The 19,525-nt window shown below is 42.8% G+C and overlaps 1 protein-coding gene across 1 annotated transcript in view; it reads right to left on the bottom strand.

Moving 5' to 3' along the window:
• TMEFF1 (transmembrane protein with EGF like and two follistatin like domains 1) overlaps positions 1-19,525 on the bottom strand; it is a 1,099,811-nt gene that overhangs the window by 607,331 nt on the left and 472,955 nt on the right. Inside the window, exon 2 of the mRNA XM_044064659.1 lies at positions 12,073-12,182. Within this exon, the coding sequence (XP_043920594.1) occupies positions 12,073-12,182 (110 nt within the window). The remainder of the gene's footprint in view (positions 1-12,072; positions 12,183-19,525) is intronic.

Here is a 19,525-nt window from a genome sequence, read left to right as displayed (position 1 = left end):
GTGGGACTAGCATTCACTTAGGGGATCTACTTTTCTGTATAACTCTGTGTTGTTATGCAAGGTGAGACATACTGGATATATTGTTTAGCTTATTGTATGGTACATGCTACTCCATAAGTATGTTAAAGATAAATTGTCAACTTCTTTAAATCACTTGTGTAGTTTTCCACAGATATTTATTAGGATGTCTTCATAGAGCAGGGGTCAGGTCTATATACATTCCGGTGACCTGCCCACCTTTTGTTAGCAACTGGGTGAGTAAGTAAAGCTGACGCCAGAGAACATTTCAGCTGTGCAGGCAAGCATAGTTGTACTTTGAAGTGGTTGAATTTTACAAATCAGTAAATGAAGATCAAACTCTCATTTGGAATGGTATCTGAGATAATAATAATAACAACAACTCCTGTTTTAGCAAGCTGCAGCAAACCAAGGATACATTTTATACTTCTTAAGATAGAAGTTTACAGTAGTGCAGTACACCATAGAGACTTTCAGAAAGAAATGCAAACTTAAAATTATTTTCTGCTTATAATTTGAGTGGTTAACAACATACTCAGTGGTCACATGATTGATAGTAATGCACTGAAACTTTAGTGACAAGTCTAAGTGAGGATTTGCAGCAGTATTTTGAATGGTTAAACTGAATACTGTTAACCCAATACTCCAGCAATACTCTTTACACAGAGTTTCACAATAAGCCCCTTAACTGAGTTTAAACCTGAGGGGTTGAGAATAAGGCAGTTAAAGGAGCAAAATGGAGTAGTGAAAAGGGGAGTGTTGCTTTACTTTTCAGTACTGTTGGTTCAGTGCTCTGCAGCAGCTAAGAGTTAACAAGTTTCACAGGGTGAGTATAGTAGACCCTTTATTAATTGCACATAGCATGACATTAAGAACAATATAAAGTACAGTTGTGTACACTTATCATAAATGTAGATGTTCGAGTGCATTCATTGTTGCAGTCATCACATTTGGGTTATCTGCTTGCAGTAGCCCTCAGTCGGCCTGATTAACAAAGTCTTGGGTCCTGCGTCGGTTGCTGTCCCTTCTTCCGTGACGTCAGGTAGTCAGGGATATAAAACATACAGCTGATGCCATTACATCAGTTTTTCTTGCCCCAGATGTCAGGTACCCCCTTAATGGGAAGCAATGAAAAAAAAAAAAAATATATATATATATATATATATATATATATATATATATATATACACACAATGTTATACCTCCAATAAAAACATAGTAAAGAAGAGTAGAGGTATAGCCAAAAAAAGTCAGGAGGCTGGAGGGTGGGTAAGCAGGACTGCAACAGTGAATACACTCAAACATCCACATTTATGGTAAGTGTACACAACTGTACTATGTTCTTCGTGTTTCGCTGTTGCAGTCATCACATTTGGGTAGATTCCCAAAGCTAAGGATGGGAGGAGGAGTTTAGATAGCATAAGGACCAGCTATAAGGCCCTGCAAGACTGCAGTGGGAAAACTAGCTCTGGATTTAGAGAAAATTGGTAAAAGGTAATGATTGGTGAAAGTATGTACAGAACTCCAGGTAGCAGCTTCTAAGATGTCCCTGGTAGGGACACCTCTGAGAAAGGCTGTAGAGGTAGATGCAGCCCTGGCTGAATGGGGTCTGATCCCCTGTGGGATAGGTTTTCCATGGTGCTTATAGCATAAATGAATGCAATGGCCTATCCATTTAGAAATGGTTTGCTTTGAAATAGCATTACCCTGTGCCCCTGCAGCAAATGCCACCAGCAGTTGTTCAGATTTCCTTTGAGGTTTAGTCCTATCCAAGTAAAATCTATGTTGTCTGTGCACATCTAAGGAGTGTAGTATTCATACCTCTCTGTTCTGTGGATTAGGAAAGAAAGTTGGCAAATGAATGGACTGATTAAGAGCCACAGTGGATACCACCTTGGGCATGAAGAAGGGATTGGTTCTGAGGGACACCCTGTCCGCATGAAAGATGATGAAAGGCTCCACTGCCATAAGGGCCTGTAATTCAGATACCCTTCTTGCTGAAGTGATTGATAAAAGGAAGGCTGTTTTCCAAGAAAGGAATTTTAAATCTGCACTAGCAGCTGGCTCGAAAGGAGGAAGAGTGAGTTTTTCCAATACAAAATTAAGGTCCCAGGCTGGAGCTGGGGCTCTCCTGGGGTGGTCTTAATTTTTTGGCCCCACTGCTTGAGCAGTGGATGAGAGAAGAGGGGAGGTTCTGTGTTATAATTAGCTGAAATGGCTGAGGCGTGAATTTTGATGGAGAAAAAAGAAAGCCCCTTGTGAAGCATCTCAGTTAAGTATTGTAGAATCTGAGGTAAGTTGGGAGCTGATGTGCTCATCCCTTGAGATTGGTTCCAGGCACAGAATCTTTTCTATTTTTCAGCATAAGATTTTCTAGTACTAGGCCTCCTTGCCTCTAAAATGATATCCATCACTGGTTTACTGAGGGATGGCAAAGGAGAGATTAAGTAATTAGCCAGGCTGCAAGGTTCAGTGTTAGAAGCTGAGGGTGCCTGTCCTTGTCCTTGCGCTTTTTATGCATTGCGGTCGTCGGAAGTTCCAACGGCATGGTGTAATTGAATTTTCTACCAAAATAATGTAGGGCAAAATCAAATCGATGTTTAACAGTACGCTTGTTAAAACTAGCGCAAAACCGACAACCAGTGACGTTGTGGTCAGGGCCTAGGCATGGAATACAATAGGAGTGGAAATCCTTATGAGGTATTTGCTTCCCACAAGAAATACAGTTATTAACTTTTATTGACATCGGTCTGAGGCAAGAAAAAGTTTCCCCAACGGGGTACTTAGCTTTTTTAGAAGACTTTGGTTCTGGATTCGGAATGAAAATCTCAGGAGTCGGCCGACCAGCACTTGCAAACTGCTTCTGCTTCGGGCACCACGTGGCAAGAAGGACTGAAGAAAATGGCGTCGGCTGCATCTTATATACCCCTGTCACACTGACGTCAGGGAGGAGGCAACAGCAACCGATGCCAGACCAAGACTTTGGAACTCAGGCCGACTGGGGAACCGCCTGACGGCAGGATAACCCAAGTGTAATGACTGCAGCAGTGTAACACGATGAACATCTCTAGGCGTAGGCAAGGTATGATAGGAATCATTGTTTCTATGTCTTGAGAATGTTGACACCATAGGCTTTTTAGATACCACTGTAGTTTCCTTATATGCAGTCTTGCATATGGAATTAGAAGAATGCAGGAGGCCATGAACCCCAAGGCTTGTAGTATTTGTCTTGCAGATAGCAGCGTTTTTGTGGCCACTTGTCTTGAAGTAGGTTGTCAAATGAATTTGTTTCTCTGGTGTGAGGTAAGCCATCTGGGAAGTTGTATTCAAGCTAGCTCGCAGGAATATAAGTTGTTGACAGGGTACCAGGTGTGATTTCTTTTTGTTTATGGTGTACCCCAGACAAGTTACAACCCTTTGTACAAAGGCCAGATGATTCAAAAGTATGTCCTGGCTTTTTGCCTGAATTAGACAATCGTCCATGTATGGATACATTTGAATATTTCTTTGCCTGCAAAATGCAATAACTGGAGCTAGGCACTTTGTGAATACCCTGGGCGCGTGTAGCCTGCTTTGAAGCATAGGTATCTTCTGCAAGATTCCCTGATTGGGATGTGCAGGTATGCTTCTTTTAAATCTAGTGTTGTCAACCATGCATCTTTGCCTAGCAGAGGAAGTAATTGGTGAAGAGTCAGCACCTTGAATTTTGGAATCTCCAAAAAGGTGTTTAGAGTAGACAGGTCCAGGATAGGATGCCATGAGTTGTCTTTTCTGGGTACCAGGAAAAGTCTCGAGTAGAAACCTTGTCCCTTTTCGTCTTCTGGTACCAGATGAATAGCCCCCATGCATAAGAGAGAAAGTACTTGGTTTGGGGCCTCTGCCCACTGATTTGGGGGTAGGTCCGGCCACACGCTTGGTGTTGGCAACGTGTGGAAGTGAAATTTGTATCCCTGGGACACTATATTTAAAACCCATTTGTCCTGGGTAATGAGTTCCCAATTCTTTGCATGAAGAACAATCTTTCCCCCCAAAGGGGCAGTCAGTTGATAAGTGCTTGGAAATTTTAAAAGGAAGTCATTGAGACAGTTTACCATTGGGGGGAGTCTTATTCCCAGATTTGGAAGTGGAGGCCCCCTACTACTTAGTTCTGTGTGTCCCCTGAGAATGAAACCTGGGGTTTTTGCTGTGTCTGTGTTTGGCTTGAGAAGACCTGGAAAGGGCTGGAAAGGACCAATTCTTAGAGGGCCAGTGCCTGCTAAATATAGGAGGCTGAACTTGTAAAAAATCTTTAACAGTTTGCATAGATTTAGCTTTATCTTCCATCTTTTTAAGAACTTCCTCAGCCTTGTTGCCAAACAGGTGGTTCTGATTTAAAGGAGCATCCAACAATTTAGCTTTAACAAGATCAGGCAAAGATTGCTCATTAAGCCACAGACCCAGTAAAGTACAGTTGTGTACACTTACCATAAATGTAGATGTTCGAGTATATTCACTGTTGCAGTCATTACATTTGGGTAATCTGCTGGCAGGTTGCCCTCAGTCGGCCTGATTAACAAAGTCTTGGGTCCTGCGTCAGCTGCTGTCCCTTCTTCCATGACGTCAGGTCATCAGGGGTATAAAACATGCAGCTGACGCCATTACATCAGTTTTTCTTGCCTCAGATGTCAGGTGCCCCCCAAATGGGAAGCAAATAAAATTAAAAACACAAAAAAAATCTCCAACCAAAAGCAAATAAACCAAAAAGGCTTTTAAGCATAGTAAAAGAAAGTAGAGGTACAGTAATAGAAAAGCAGGGGGCTGGAGGGAGGGTAACCGGGACTGCAACAGTGAATACACTCGAATATCTACATTTATGGTAAGTGTACACAGCTGACTATGTTCTTTGTGTTTCACTGTTGCAGTCATTACATTTGGGTAGATTCCCAAAGCTATGGTTGGAAGGATGGATTTATACAGCATTAGGACCAGCTATAAGGCCCTGCAAGACTGCAGTGGCAAAGCCAGCTCTGGATTTAGAGAAAATTGGTAAATGGTAATGCTTGGTGAATGTATGTACTGAACTCCAGGTAGCAGCTTCTAGAATATCCCTGCCAGGAACACCTCTGAGAAAGGCTGCAGAAGTAGATGCAGCCCTGGTGGAATGAGATCTGATCCCCTGAGTGATAGGTTTTTCAAGGTGCTTATAGCAGAAATGAATGCAATGGCTTATCCATTTAGAAATTGATTGCTTTAAAATAGCCTTCCCCTCTGCCCCAGCAGCAAATGCCACTACCAATTGTTCAGATTTTCTTTGAAATTTAGTTCTGTCCAAGTAGAATTAAAGTTGTCTGTTTACGTCCAAGGAATGCAGAATCCATTCCCCTTTGTTTTTTGGATTGGGATAGAAGGTTGGCAAATGAATGGACTGGTTAAGAGCCACACTGGAAACCACCTTGGGCATGAAGGATGGACTGGTCCTCAGAGATACCCTGTCCGCATGAAAGATGATGAAAGGCTCCACTGCTATAAGGGCCTGTAATTCAGATATCCTTCTAGCTAAAGTGATTGCTAAGAGGAAGGCTATTTTCCAAGTAAGAAATTTTAAGTCTGCAGTAGCAGCTGGCTTGAAAGGAGGTAAAGTGAGCTTTTCCAAAACAAAGTTAAGGTCCCAGGCAGTGGTAGGAGCTCTCCTGGGTGGTCTCAAGTTCTTTGCCCCTCTGAGATGTTGTTTGAGCAGGGGATGAGAAAAGAGGGGTGGTTCTGTGTTATAGTGAGCTGAAATAGCTGAAGCATGGATTTTAATAGAGGAAAAAGACAGGCCCTTGTGATGCATCTCAGTTAAATATTGCAAAATCTGAGGTAAATTGGGTGTTGCTGTGCTCATCCCTAAAGATTGGTTCCAGGCACAGAATCTTTTCCATTTGTCAGCATAAGATTTTCTAGTACTAGGTCTTCTCGCCTCCAAGATGACATCCATCACAGGTTTGCTGAGGGTGAATTTAAGTGATTAGCCAAGCTGCAAAGTTCAGTGTTGGGAGCTGAGGGTGCAGAATTTGGTTCTCCTGCTGAGACAGTAAAGAAGGTGTCTGAGGCAGGTGCCATGGAGATATTTGTGACACACTGCACAGGAGTGGGTACCAGTGTTGGCGTGGCCAGTCTGGAGCAATCAAAATAATTTTTGGTTTGTCCTGTTTGACTTTTAGCAGAACTTTGGAGAGCAGAGGCAGAGGGGGAAAGGCGTAGACTGATAGGTTTTTCCAGCTGAAGGACAGAGCATCCACTTTCCAGGCTTTTTTGTGAGGAGTGCTTGTGCAAAATTTGTCCAACTGGTAGTTCTGGGGGGAGGCCAATAGATCTATGTCTGGGCTCCCCCATTTGCTTGTCAACATGTTGAAAATCCGTGGTTCCAGTTTCCACTCGTGTGGGTCCATGAGATTTCTGCTTAGTCCGTCTGCCAGTGTATTCAGTTTTCCTGGCAGGAATTGAGCTTGTAGTTGCACCTGGTAGCTCAAGGCTGTGCTCCACAAGGCCATGGTTAGTCTGCAAAGGGGGTAGGAATGGGTATTCCCCTGCTTGTTTATGTAGCACATTACTGTGGTGTTGTCTGTCTTTACCATTAGTTGTCCTGGACGAATGTAGTCCTTGAAGGCTGTCAGAGCATTCTGTACAGCTAACATTTCTTTTTGCTTGATATGTAGGTGCATTTGATTTGGGTTCCATTTACCCTGAATGCACCTCCCTGCCAGGTGAGACACCCATGCATAGTCTGATGCATCTGTAGTTAGGGTTTGGGCGGCAGGGGGTAGTGTGAATGGCATTCCCTTGTTTTGGTGGCAGGCCTCTGCCCACCATAGGAACTCCAGGCATAGGCAAGGTATGACAGGAATCATTGTTTCCAGGCTGTGACAATGTTGACTCCATAGACTTTTTAAGTACCACTAAAGTTTCGTCATATGCAGTCTTGCATATGGAATTACAAGAATGTAGGAGGCCATGAACCCCAAGGCTTGCAGTATTTGTCTTGCAGATAGTCTTGCAGATTTGCAACTGGCATGCCTTACAGGACCCACCACTGCCAAAACCTAAAATACCTGAGCTGGATTGAACTGCCAAACCTTCTCCATTTGAACCAACTCCTTGAGGCTTTTAAAATTCTCAAACAACCTGGAAACTCTCCAGCACTGAAAAACCTTATTATACAGTACACTAATCTCAGCTACCTACGCTCCTCAAATAGGCTACTTGTCCAAACAGTCAAATCCCATGACTCAGGGGGAGATACTCTGTTTGCCAACACTACTGGTAAAATATGGAACTCCCTCCCCTCTAACCTCACTCTAACAAGCTCCCTGGTCCAATTCAAAAAGGATCTAAAACTCCATTTCAAGTCACACTGGCTATGTCAGTGCTCTTTCCCAGACTAACTCTTCTTTATGAAGCCAAAGTCCACGCTCCAACTAATGAATATCCCTAGGACTTAAACTCTTTCATTTATGATCTAACACTGTACTACCAAATCGAATAGATGCCCAAAACATGAAGCTTGACAACCTCCTACTATATAATAGTATAATTTCCGCTGCTATACAATTGAACTTTGTGAGTGCTACTCCTAAGATGTTACTTCCTTAGGTCATATGCATTTCTCATGTTCTTTTCCTAGTTGCACATGCTATGTTTCTCCTATGTGCTATTAATGTAACAATATGTAACTTTGTAAATTGTATGACATTTGCTTTTGTATCCAGTACGTTATTTGCTGTAAATGTGGAGCTTTTCTCCCCGGGCCTCGGCTGAAAATGGATATGTGTCCAGTCGGATCATCCCGGTCAACAAATGTAAAATAAAATAAAATAGTAGGGTTTTTGTGGTCACTTGTTTGAAGTAAGTTACCAAATGAATTTGCTTTTCTGGCATGAGGAAAGCCATCTGGGCAGTTGTATTCAAGTTTGCACCTAGGAATGTAATCTGTTGAGAGGGTACCAGTTGTGATTTCTTTTCGTTTATGGTATACCCTTGACAAGTTAGAACCCTTTTTACAAATGCCAGATGATTTATAAGTATGGCCTGGTTTTCTGCCTGAATTAGACAATCGTCCAGGTATGGATATATTTGAATACTTCTTTGCCTGCAAAATGCAATTACTGGAGCCAGGCACTTTGTGAATACCATGGGCGCAGTAGATAAGCCAAAGGCAGTGCAGAGAACTGGTAATGCAAATAGCCTGCTTTGAAGCGGAGGTATCTTCTGCAAGATTCCATGATTGGGATATGCAGGTAAGCCTCTTTTAAATCTAGAGTTACCAACCAGGCATCCTTGCCTAGCATAGGCAGTAACTGTTGTAGAGTCAGCATCTTGAATTTTGTAATGTCCAGGAATGTGTTTAGAATGGATAAGTCCAGAATTGGATGCCATGATTTGTCTTTTCTGGGTACCAGGAAAAGTCTTGAATAAAAACCTTGTCCCTTTTCCTCTTCTGGTAATAGTTGAATAGCCCCGATATTCATGAGGGACATAACTTGTTTCTGGGCCTCTGACCATTGATTTAGAGGCAGATCTGGCCATCCATTTGGGAATGGCAATTTGTGGAAATGAAATCTGTATCCCTGGGGTACTATATTTAGAACCCACTTGTCCTGGATAATTAGATGCCAATTTTATGCATGAAGTGCTAGTTTTCCCCCCAAAAGGGCTGCCAAAAGATAAGTGATTGGAGATGGCAGAGGAAAGTCATTGAGACTGTTTACCATAGGGAGGTGCCTTGCTACTTCCAGATTTGGAGGTGGAGGCACCCCATTGTTTTGTTCTGTAAGTTCCTTGTGACTGAAACCTGGAGCCTTTAGAGTGTCTGGGTTTGACCTGTGCAGCTCTGGTGGGTACTGGAAAGGACCAATTCTTAGTAGGCCAGTGCCTACTGAACCTGGGTGGCTGCACTTGTAGGAAATCTTTTACAGTTTGCATAAATTTAGCTTTGTCTTCCATTTTTTTCAAAACTTCTTCTGCCTTATTACCAAATAGACTGTCCTGTTGTAAAGGAGCATCCAACAATTTTGCTTTAACATGATCAGGCAGATTTTGCTCCTTGAGCCAAGCATGCCTTCTTATCACAGATCTAGTTACAGCGGCCCTGCAAGAGGCCTCCAAGGAATCAAAACCACATTGAAAATTATGCTTTCCAACTTGTTCAGCTGAATGCAATAAATCCAGTAACTCTATTTTCCAGACAGTCAGAAGTCAACATCATTTTCTGTTTAAGTAAGCCCATTACATGTTGCTGATATTTAAGCATATGAAATTGACAGTTTAAAGCCCTGATTGCCAAGGTTGCAGACGTGTAAACCTTCTTACCCCATCTGTCCAGCGCCCTGGAGTTTCTATCAGAAGGGGTAGGATTTTTAGCAGTAGAAGCCTTAACACCCTTGGGACCCTGAGAAATGGTTTCAGGGTCAGCAGTAGGGTTTTTAAAAAGGAATTTCTGGGAGTCAGGAACCCTGTAATATCTGTCTGGCTTACTAGGAGCCGGAGGCAGGGAATCAGGAGCCATGCTGGATTCTGAGAAAACATCATCAACAATGTCTAGAACAGGAGGTATAGCCAAAGGCCTGTGCTGAGGAAGAAGAAGAAAATCCCCAAGCCTCTTTTTAGATTCTGAAAAATCCCGACTCTCCCAATGAAAATGTTCCCTTAAGGTATGCAAAGTTTCTCCAAAAGAAAAATCTTCAGGAGGAGAAGCAGAAGGGATGGATTCTTCTGCATCGGAGTCCTCATAAGGTGGAATAGATAATTCCTTATCAGAAGAGGAATCAGAAGAAATGGAAACCTGATCTGAAGATTCATAATCAGTGCCTTGCCTAGGCCTCTGAGCAGGAGGGGGATGGGAACCCCTGATCAAGGTAATTAAATCCTCAGCCATTTTGATAATTTATTTTTTAGGCATAGGAGCCTGTGCATGTGGCCCAAGGGTCGGTTTTTTTAGACATAGAAGTTGGTTTTGGCCTAAGTTTTGAAGATGGCGTCGGTTTAATATACAAATCTTTAGGCCTGAAAACACCCTCAGAAGCCGGTGCCTGCTCAGCGGCTCCGGACCCATCTAAGGTAGAGATATCCACGGGTTCAATACTTAAAGTGTCCCGCGGCATACCGGACTCAGAATGGGTCTCAGTAGAGGCCTGCGAATCAAAAGTAGTGGGTATCAGGGGCTGCAAAAGCACCTCATTGAGTACCGACGAACCGGCAACTGGCTTAGGAGAAGCTTCGTCATCGGTTTTTGAACTCGACGGTCTGTCTCTGTCTTTTTCTTTGCGTTTTTTGTGTATTCCGGTAGTCAGATTGCTAATGGACGATATTTCAGGATAGTTAAATCTTGAGTCAAAATATTAAGATGCAAAAATATACCGACGCTTAATAGTGTGTTGGTTAAATTTAGCACAAAACCGACAGCAAGGCACGTCGTGGTCAGGGCCTAGGCAAGGAATACAGTACGAATGAAAATCTTTGTGAGGTATTTGCTTTCCACAAGAAATGCAATTATTTACTTTTACTGACATCGGTTTAGAGCAAAAAAAGTTTCCCCAACGGGGTACTTAGCTTTTAGTTGAAGACTTCGGTTCTGAAACTCGAAAATGAAAATTCGGTTGACCGGCACTTGCAAACTGCTTCTGCTTCAGGCACCGCACTGTAAGAAAGACTGATGTAATGATGTCGGCTGCATGTTTTATATCCCTGATGACCTGACGTCATGGAAGAAGAGACAGCAACCGACGTAGGACCCAAGACTTTGTTAATCAGGCCGACTGAGGGCTACTGCAAGCAGATAACCCAAATGTAATGACTGCAACATTGAAACACGAAGAACATCTATGGGGTTGGGTACTGCACCACACTAATCAGCTCACCAGAACTGCACAGAAGAGTTCACTTGTCTCATTCATGAACAAAGCTATTTAGAAAACCATAAAGAAGGAATGGCAAAGTTGGCAGATGTACTGGGGGAAGGATGGCATGTAGGACAATCCATCTTCCTGTGGTGGAGGGGCAAACTCGGAAAACTAAAATTGCTAAGGAGTGTGCTTGGTTTCCAGGTGGGGGGGTTGCAGGCTTGAACAGCTTGGCCCTTCTATGGGTGGACTGCCCTATGGTGTAGAGGGCAGGCTGGGAGCCACAGCCTGAAGTTCTACAAGTGGCAGATCCCCTTCAGTCACTGGTATCTGGCTGAAAGGTGGCAGGGGACTGTCAGTGTTTGGTTGTAGATCCCTTCAGGCATTGGTGTTAGTTGAAGGAATATGGTGGTATGTTATGGCCTGGTTGATTGGATTTGACTTTCTTCCAAGTTCTGCCCTTTTTTTCACATCTGAAAATGTTTGGTTTGTATTGAATTCATTGGCATTGACTTATGATCTGGCACTGATTTGATACCCAATTTGATTGGCATAATAAATACATGGCTGCAGCCATTCCTTTCAAACAAGTGTGTGGTGTGATTCGTAAAATGATATGCATGCTTATTTTCATCCAAGGCAAGGAGAATCTAGGCCCAAATACTTGTAAATATGCTCTGAGAGGAAAATTACTGAAAGCTCAGAAAAATTCCTAACAAAGATAAATCAGGAGGTAAAAGGAAGAGGAATGAAGTAACTCAGAAAGATTTGCTCTCTATAAACTCCCGAAAAATAAAACTTCAAACTTTCAATAGACAGCTTGCAGACAGTCTCTTTGTTTGAACACTGGGCCAGCAAATACTTGGACATGTTTGGTGTGCTGATGCATCATGGAAAAGGGAAAGGGTGCTTGACAGTCTGGGAAACTTTTACTTGCCAAGTGCCGCTAATTCCTCTTTGCCTCAGCCCTGCTGTATGGAGAATAACCTGCCTCTCACCAGACTTAAAATAATGGCCTTCTTTTAAAACTAATGGACAGTAACATCACCAATTTTGCAGACCTGCATACCTCGGTTTTAGCTGAAGTGACAGATTATGGAAAAGAAATCAGTGCACAGCACTACATGACTTATCACACCTGACTAGCTTATATTTAGGTACAATAAAAAAATTGCAGAAAAATAAAGTTATTCCAAACCTGAAAATGACATGTGCATGCCACGACACCTCCACTTTCTTTGCAGGCTCCCCCATATTTGCATGTAGACTCATCACATGTTTGAAAGTCTGAATCTCTTTCATTACTCTCTGCAAAACACAGACAAAAATAATTGATTATAGGCTCCCGTCTGACAGCTCCTGACTTTTCACTTACTCGCTACAGATTTCTGTTTCCTGTTGCTCTGTGCATGTTTATTTTATATTTCTGTAAAAAATATTAATGACTAAAATGCCAACAGAATGACAGTTTATAAAGAAATTGCATTTAAAATTATTCAAATAAGTAAATCCTCTTAGAGTAACATACATAGCTGACAACAATAGCACAAATATTAAATCTTCCAAAGAATGAAACTGAAAAATCAGGACAAGCCATTTATGAAACGGTGTGTGTGTGTGTGTGTGGGGGGGGGGGGGGGGGGGTTAGTGACTGTATACCACTGTAACAATGCCATGTAATGATTCATGGCAAAGGCAACTGGTACTGTCTTCTAGCCATCAAAGTAAACTGCTGAATGAAACAGCAATTAATGTGTTTAATACTGCATTTTACTGACTCTGTTTAGGACAGTTACTGGCAGACTAAATGCTGCCATATTCTCACAATCACAGTGATTCACAACAACAAATCATACAGATTAAACTCTTTCCTACAGGAAAGACAAAACAAAAGTTGTGTGTTTACCATAACATTAGATTTGGATAAGCAGCTCCATCCTCCCTAACAACAGAACTAAAGTTGCATGGTATTAGCCTCTCCATTTTTATCTACAGTGCACTGCAAACTGTCTTACAGGATCATAGGAAGTTAATAGGCTAATGGCCCTAGGGCCCTTATAAGCCTAGCCAAGTTCTACCCTTATTTCCACAATCAACAGCTAATGCGTGTGTCCAAGAGGGACACAGGTGGAACCCCCGGGGCGAATTTACAATTGTCCATCCAGTCATTCAGATTGCATTTGAAGGCCAATGAGGTGCTCTGTTTGACATGAAGTGGGAGTCTGTTCCTCTCTATATGTGTTTTAGGCACATCAGAAACAAAATGCTTAATAAATAAGAATCCTCGTACCAAAACAGTATCGAGGCAGGGTAGAGTAGGGTGTATTTGCTGGCAAGAAAGGACATGATCATCCAGACAGTACAGGTGTGTAGAAACTTATTGTAAATGTAGATGAGCAAGTGTATTCACTGCTGCAGTACTGGCTTTGGAGACCATTGCCTGCAGGAACCCAAATGCATGCCAAAATACCATAGTTTCCACTTCCCACCTTTGGGCTTCCTGAAGTCACTCTCCTACTGACCATAGGACATTGGTATAAAGGGATGCTGGCCAGTGACTTCAAGTCTTTCTTGTTATTACTAGTTTCAGCAACAGCTCCTGGGAGCAAGAGTATGACTCTATCAAGGAAAACCCATTGCAGGTGGAAAAGAACAATCAGAAGGGCAACACCCACACTCCTACCCCCACCCTGCCTCCACCTGCAGGGACAGCTTACCTCTTGGATAGGATAAATCTATATCATTTGAGAACAGAGGACAGTGTAGCCAGGGTACCCATCCCAAACCATGGGACACAGGAGGCAAGAGGTGAAGGATGGAAGAAACTGGTCCTTTAACAGTGAATACAGTCAAATATCAAAATTTATGGTAAGTTCCTACAGTCGTACACTACACTCTGGACAATTCAGTGTTACATTACTGATGAGTTTCAGAGCTTATGAACAAGAGGTTGGTTAGCATGTAGAATGAAACATAATGCCCTGCAAGATGGCCATGGTAATACCTGATTGGCACTGGAGATGCTACCTAAGTTATGATGTTTTGCAAAGGTATGGAAAGATGGCCATGTAGATGGTTCCAGAATGTACTGTATTAGTACACCTTTAAGGAATGCTGTGATTATAGCTATGGCATTGGTAGAATCATACATTGCCATGACAGGGATTTACTTCTCAAACTGCTTGTTGCAAAAGTTAATGCAATGACCAATCCATTTTGAGATAGTTTGCTTTTTAACAGGCTTTCATTCTAACCCTTTAGCAACAAATAGCAGGTACCATCACCTGAATTGCTTTGCTCTGTCAAAGTAGAATCACAACTGCCTGTTCATATCTATCGAATGCAAGATTTTCTCCTCCATGGTCTGAAGGGTAAAGGAAAAAATATTGCAAATGAATGGCTTGATTTAATGGCTATTCTTTAACTACTTTTTGTAAGAATGAAGAGATTGGTATGCAGGGTGACCCTGTCCTTGTATGTTTTCCTGCAAATGGGAGCTTGCAGTTCTGAAATTCATGGGGCTGAGGTTAGGGTTAACAAAAGGGCAGTCTTCCTGGATAGGACAGAATGTAGTGGGTTCAAACGGAAAGATAGAGTTAACTTTTCTAATAGGAGATTAAGGTCTCAACATGAGGCAATCTCTTTTGCGGGTGGGGGTTGAGGTGTAGCATACCCTTTTAGGAACTATTTCTTTGGCAACTGGGAAAAAGAGGGTTCTAGCAGTACAAAAAAGAAATGACTAAGGTATGTACCTTTATAGTGGTATGACATAACCCTGCTTTGAACTGCTTAGACAGGTAAGTGAGGACCAGAGACACCTTTGCAGAAGCTGGGTCCTGTTCTCTGTCTTGGAGCCAATGGAAAAAACCTTTTCCACTTTGCTAAATAAGATTTTCTCATGCTGGAGTTTCAGAACTCTGTTAAGATACAAAGCAAATTCTCAAAAAACATAAGTCTGGTAGAAATGAGTGGTAAATTACTGTCAGCCTTTGATTTCACAAGTTTAATGGTCAACCCCTCTGTGCTGGACTAGAACATCAAACGTTGAGAAGGAGCTATACCTACCACCTCAAAACAAATTAATGAAAAAAGGAACACTTAAATAACAGACTTGCAGGTAAGCCTCATAAATGTTAAAAAGGCAAAACGGAAAGATGAAACTGTAAGTGCAGCAAGAGAGAATATGACAACAGTTACAGGAAAGGATAGTGAAAAAGATCACTTTCCATCCCTATTTTGAGTTAGAAAAATTATGTCTTGTATAGAGTAAGTAAATATAGGGTAGATTCTACAGCAGTCGTTAGAACACATCCTTATAGACCACTAGTAATGAAATTAGCCAACAGTCACATGTTAGGAGGTCACCTGGAAATTGACACTACTAAGACAAGAGTGTTGTTAGTCAGATTGTATTGGCAAGGAACAATGAGAAATATAGTTTCCTATACTATTCTAGCATGTCCAAAGGTCAGTTAATAGTTTCCTCTCCAGTCCAGCTGGTGCATCTGGGAATCTTGAGGCAATGTTACAACTGCCTCATGTACACAGACAACCCTCTCCTCCTCCCAACAAGTTCAAATATATGTTAGAGTTGCAACTATATAGCCAAACTAGAGGCTGAACTCTCTCAACTCAAAAGTGGTGCAACCAGTCAGGAGGAGAAGGTAACCTCACACACCACAAATCCAGTCTCACATAGTCAAACCACAACAGCAAACCAAACACATAAACACACAAAAAGTACAGTTTTGTACCTACCATAAATGTAGATGTCCGAACAGGATAGCATCTGCAGTCATAACAAATGGGTTGTCCTGTCGTCAGGCAGCCCTTCGGTCGGCCGGATTCCAAAGTCTGGGTCTGGCCTCGGCTGGTGTCGCACTTCACCCGACGTCATCTCTGCTGGTCTTCGGGTATAAAGGCATCAGCCGACGCCATTTTCCTCAGTGTTTCTTGCCCCAGATGCCAGTTGCCCTCTTGGAAAACTAAATTTTGGGTAAATGCCAATGTTTCCAAAAAAAAGGTAGGCAAACACAAAAAATAAGCATGTATGTACATATATACAAACAAATACACCATAAGAGATCCCCCCCCAGCTAGCTATTAGGAGGGTAAATACCCTAGGAATACCACAGAGGGGAAGGTGGGTGGGTAATCCTGACTGCAGATGCTATCCTGTTCGGACATCTACATTTATGGTAGGTACAAAACTGTACTATGTCCTTCAAGGATGCATCTGCAGTCATAACAAATGGGTAGAATACCATAGCCAAACTAGGGGAGGATGAAGAAGAATTGTGGTGTAGTTATGATGCCTTGCAATACAGCAGTGGCAAACCCTGCTCGGGATCTAGAGTATAGAGGTAAGTTATAATGCTTGGCAAATGTATGCACGGAGGTCCAAGTAGCCGCCTCAATAATGTCCTTGGTTGCCACTCCTCGTAAGAAAGCTGTGGTAGTGGCTGTAGCCCTTGTAGAGTGAGGTCTTATGTTCTGTGGAATTGGCTTTCCATGGTAGGAGTAACAGAATCTGATGCAATTTCCTATCCACTTGGAGATTGTCTGTTTGGAAATTGCTTTTCCTTCCCTTCCTGTTGCATAGGCCACTAGAAGCTGGTCAGTTTTTCTATTGCCCTTGGTTCTGTCCAGGTAGTAGCGCAACTGTCTATGTACATTCAAGGAATGCAGCAGTCTTTCCCCCCTGTTCTGTGGATTGGGAAAGAAGGTAGGTAGGTGGATTGCCTGGTTTAGAGACACTCTGGATACCACCTTAGGCATAAATGTAGGATTAGTTCTCATGGATACTCTATCTTGATGGAAGATTAGGAAGGGTTGTACTGCCATTAAGGCCTGTAGTTCCGAAACCCTTCTTGCTGAAGTAATTGCCAGTAGGAAAGCAGTTTTCCAGGATAGGTGTTGAAGATCTGCTGTTGCTGCTGGTTCGAATGGAGGGAGTGTCAATTTTTCTAGCACAAAGTTCAAGTCCCATGCTGGTAATGGTGGTTTCCTAGGAGGTTTTACATTCTTGATTCCTCTGAGGAACTGCCTGAGTAGAGGATGTGAGAAGACAGGGGGATCAAAGCTGTATTCTGCAGAAATAGCTGATGCATGTATCTTGATGGAGGAATAGGACAGACCTGTATGGAGAAGCTCTGCCAAATACTCCAGGATGTTGGCAATATCTATCTTTGACACATCTTTTCCTCTTTCAGTGCTCCAAATGACAAACCTTTTCCATTTCCCTGCATAGTTCCTTCTTGTAGAAGGTCTGCGGGCCTCCAGGATAATGTCTTTAACCCTTTGGGATAAATCTGGGTTAGTTGCTGTTATGTAATGTTCCAGGCAGTTAGTTGCAGAGTTTTTAGATTTGGATGCATGATGTTGTAGTCGTTCTGAGTTAACATCAAAGGCATCAGGGGTAGTGTCCACGTTCTCCCCGTGACATGCTCCTCAGCAATGGATACCAGTGTTGTCTTGGCCAATTTGGAGCTATCAGAATTATCCTTGGACGCTCCTCTTTGATTTTCAGTAGTATCTTGTGCATCAAAGGAAGAGGTGGGAATGCATATGCTGTCAGGCCTTTCCAACTGAAGGATAGAGAGTCCACCTTCCATGCAAGTGGGTGGTATGTCCTTGTGCAGAATTTCTTGAGCTGGTGATTGAGTGGGGATGCGAATAGGTCTATTTGTGGCATTCCCCATTTCTGTGTGATGGCCTTGAAGATGTCGGGTGTAGCATCCATTCGTGAGCATCCGAGGTAGTTCTGCCTAAGATGTCTGCTAGGATGTTTTCTTTGTCCGGTACAAATATTGCCTGTAACTGAATGTTGTAGCTCAGAGCCATATTCCATAGGTCCAGAGTCATTCGGCATAGGGGTATGAATGAGTGCCTCCCTGTTTGTTGATGTACCACATGACTGTGGTGTTGTCTGTCCTTATCATCAAATGGCCTTCTTTGAGGAATGGTCTGAAATTCTGGATTGCTAGTTTTACTGCCAGCATTTCTTTTTGATTTATGTGCAGGTGCAGTTGATCTGGGGTCCATAATCCTTGTATGCATTTGTCCAGCATGTGGGCCCCCAACCTAGGTCTGAGGCGTCCGTTGTGATGGTTTGGCTTGCTTGAAAGTTGTGGAAGGGCAAGCCTGGGTTTGACTGGCATGCTTGAGCCCACCATAGGAACTCTTGTTTCAGGCATGGGATTAGTGGTATTTCGGTTTCTAAGCTGTGCCTGTGTTGAGACCATAAATTCTTTAGGTACCACTGTAGTTTTCTCATATGCAATCTGGCATGGGGACCAGGATTATGCATGATGCCATGAAGCCCAAGGCCTGCAGTACTTTCCTTGCTGTTAGTTTGTTCTGCTTTGTTAATGCCAAGAAGTAATGAGGGAGTTGTTCTTGTTTTTCTGCAGTTAGGAATGCCATCTGTTTTACTGTGTCCAATTCTGCACCCAAGAATGTTTTTGTTTGGGATGGTATTAGTCTTGACTTTTTTAAATTGACTGTGTATCCCAGGGCTTGTAGTAAGCAAATGACTCTTTGTAAGTCTTTTGTCAGCTTGCTTTTGTTGTCCGCTTGTATCAGGCAGTCGTCCAGGTATGGATAAATTTGGATTCCCTGTAGCCTGCAATGAGCGATTACTGATGCCAGGCATTTTGTGAATACTCTGGGCGCAGTAGATAAGCCAAAGGGCAATGCTGAGAATTGATAATGCTCTGATCCTGCAAGAAATCTGAGGTATCTTCTGCAATTTGGTCGTATGGGGACGTGCAGGTATGCCTCCTTGAGATCTAGAGTTACCAGCCAACACTCCTTGCCCAGCATGGGAAGAAGTTGCTGTAGGGTCAGCATTTTGAATTTTGGGACAATGATGAATGTGTTTAGGGCGGACAGGTCGAGAATAGGTCTCCAACTTTTCTCTTTTCTTGGTACTAGGAAGAGTCTGGAGTAGAATCCTTTGCCCTGCTCTGTTGGTGGTACTCTTTCCACAGCTCTCATCTTTGTTAATTGAGCTATCTGCTTTAGAGCTTCTGTTTTCTGATTTGGAGGTAGGTTTGGCATTCCTCTTCTTACTGGTAAGGTGTGGAAGTGAAACCTGTAGCCTTGGTCTATAGTCTGCAAAATCCACTTGTCTTTTGTGATATAGTGCCAATTTTTTGAAAATAAGGCTAACTTTCCGCCTAAGGGTGCTGCTATTTGTTCCCTGGTAGGCGGAGTCAGAGCCAAGTCACTGTGATTGTCCTGTTGCAGTGGCAGTGGTTGTGTCTGTGCCTCGCTGGTTATTGCCTTGCCACTGGCGTCCTCTGTAGGCACCTCCTCTGGATTGATTTCTGCCTCTGGAGCGTCTATTCCTGCCTCTCTGAGATTTAGAGGAGTCTGGAAAGGACCAATTTTTGGAAGGCCAGTTCCTGCTAAACCTTGGGGGCTGAACCTGTACGAAATCTTTAACTGTTTGTACAGATTTTGCCTTCTCTTCCATTTTCTTCATTACTTGCTGAGCAGGAGAACCAAAAAGACTGGCCTTATCCATAGGAGCATCTAACAGCTTTGCTTTAACATGATCCGGCAAGACCTGTTCTTTCAACCATGCATGCCTTCTTATAACTGTGCCAGTCATGGCTGATCTAAATGAAGCCTCCAGTGCATCATAG

This window comes from Protopterus annectens, chromosome 3.part0 (genome assembly GCF_019279795.1).
Source record: "Protopterus annectens isolate FY-2018-M chromosome 3.part0, PAN1.0, whole genome shotgun sequence".
NCBI classification, from domain to species: Eukaryota; Metazoa; Chordata; order Ceratodontiformes; family Protopteridae; genus Protopterus; species Protopterus annectens.
The sequence above is the reverse complement of the archived record's forward strand: the minus strand, read 5'-3'. Positions and strand labels throughout refer to the sequence as shown.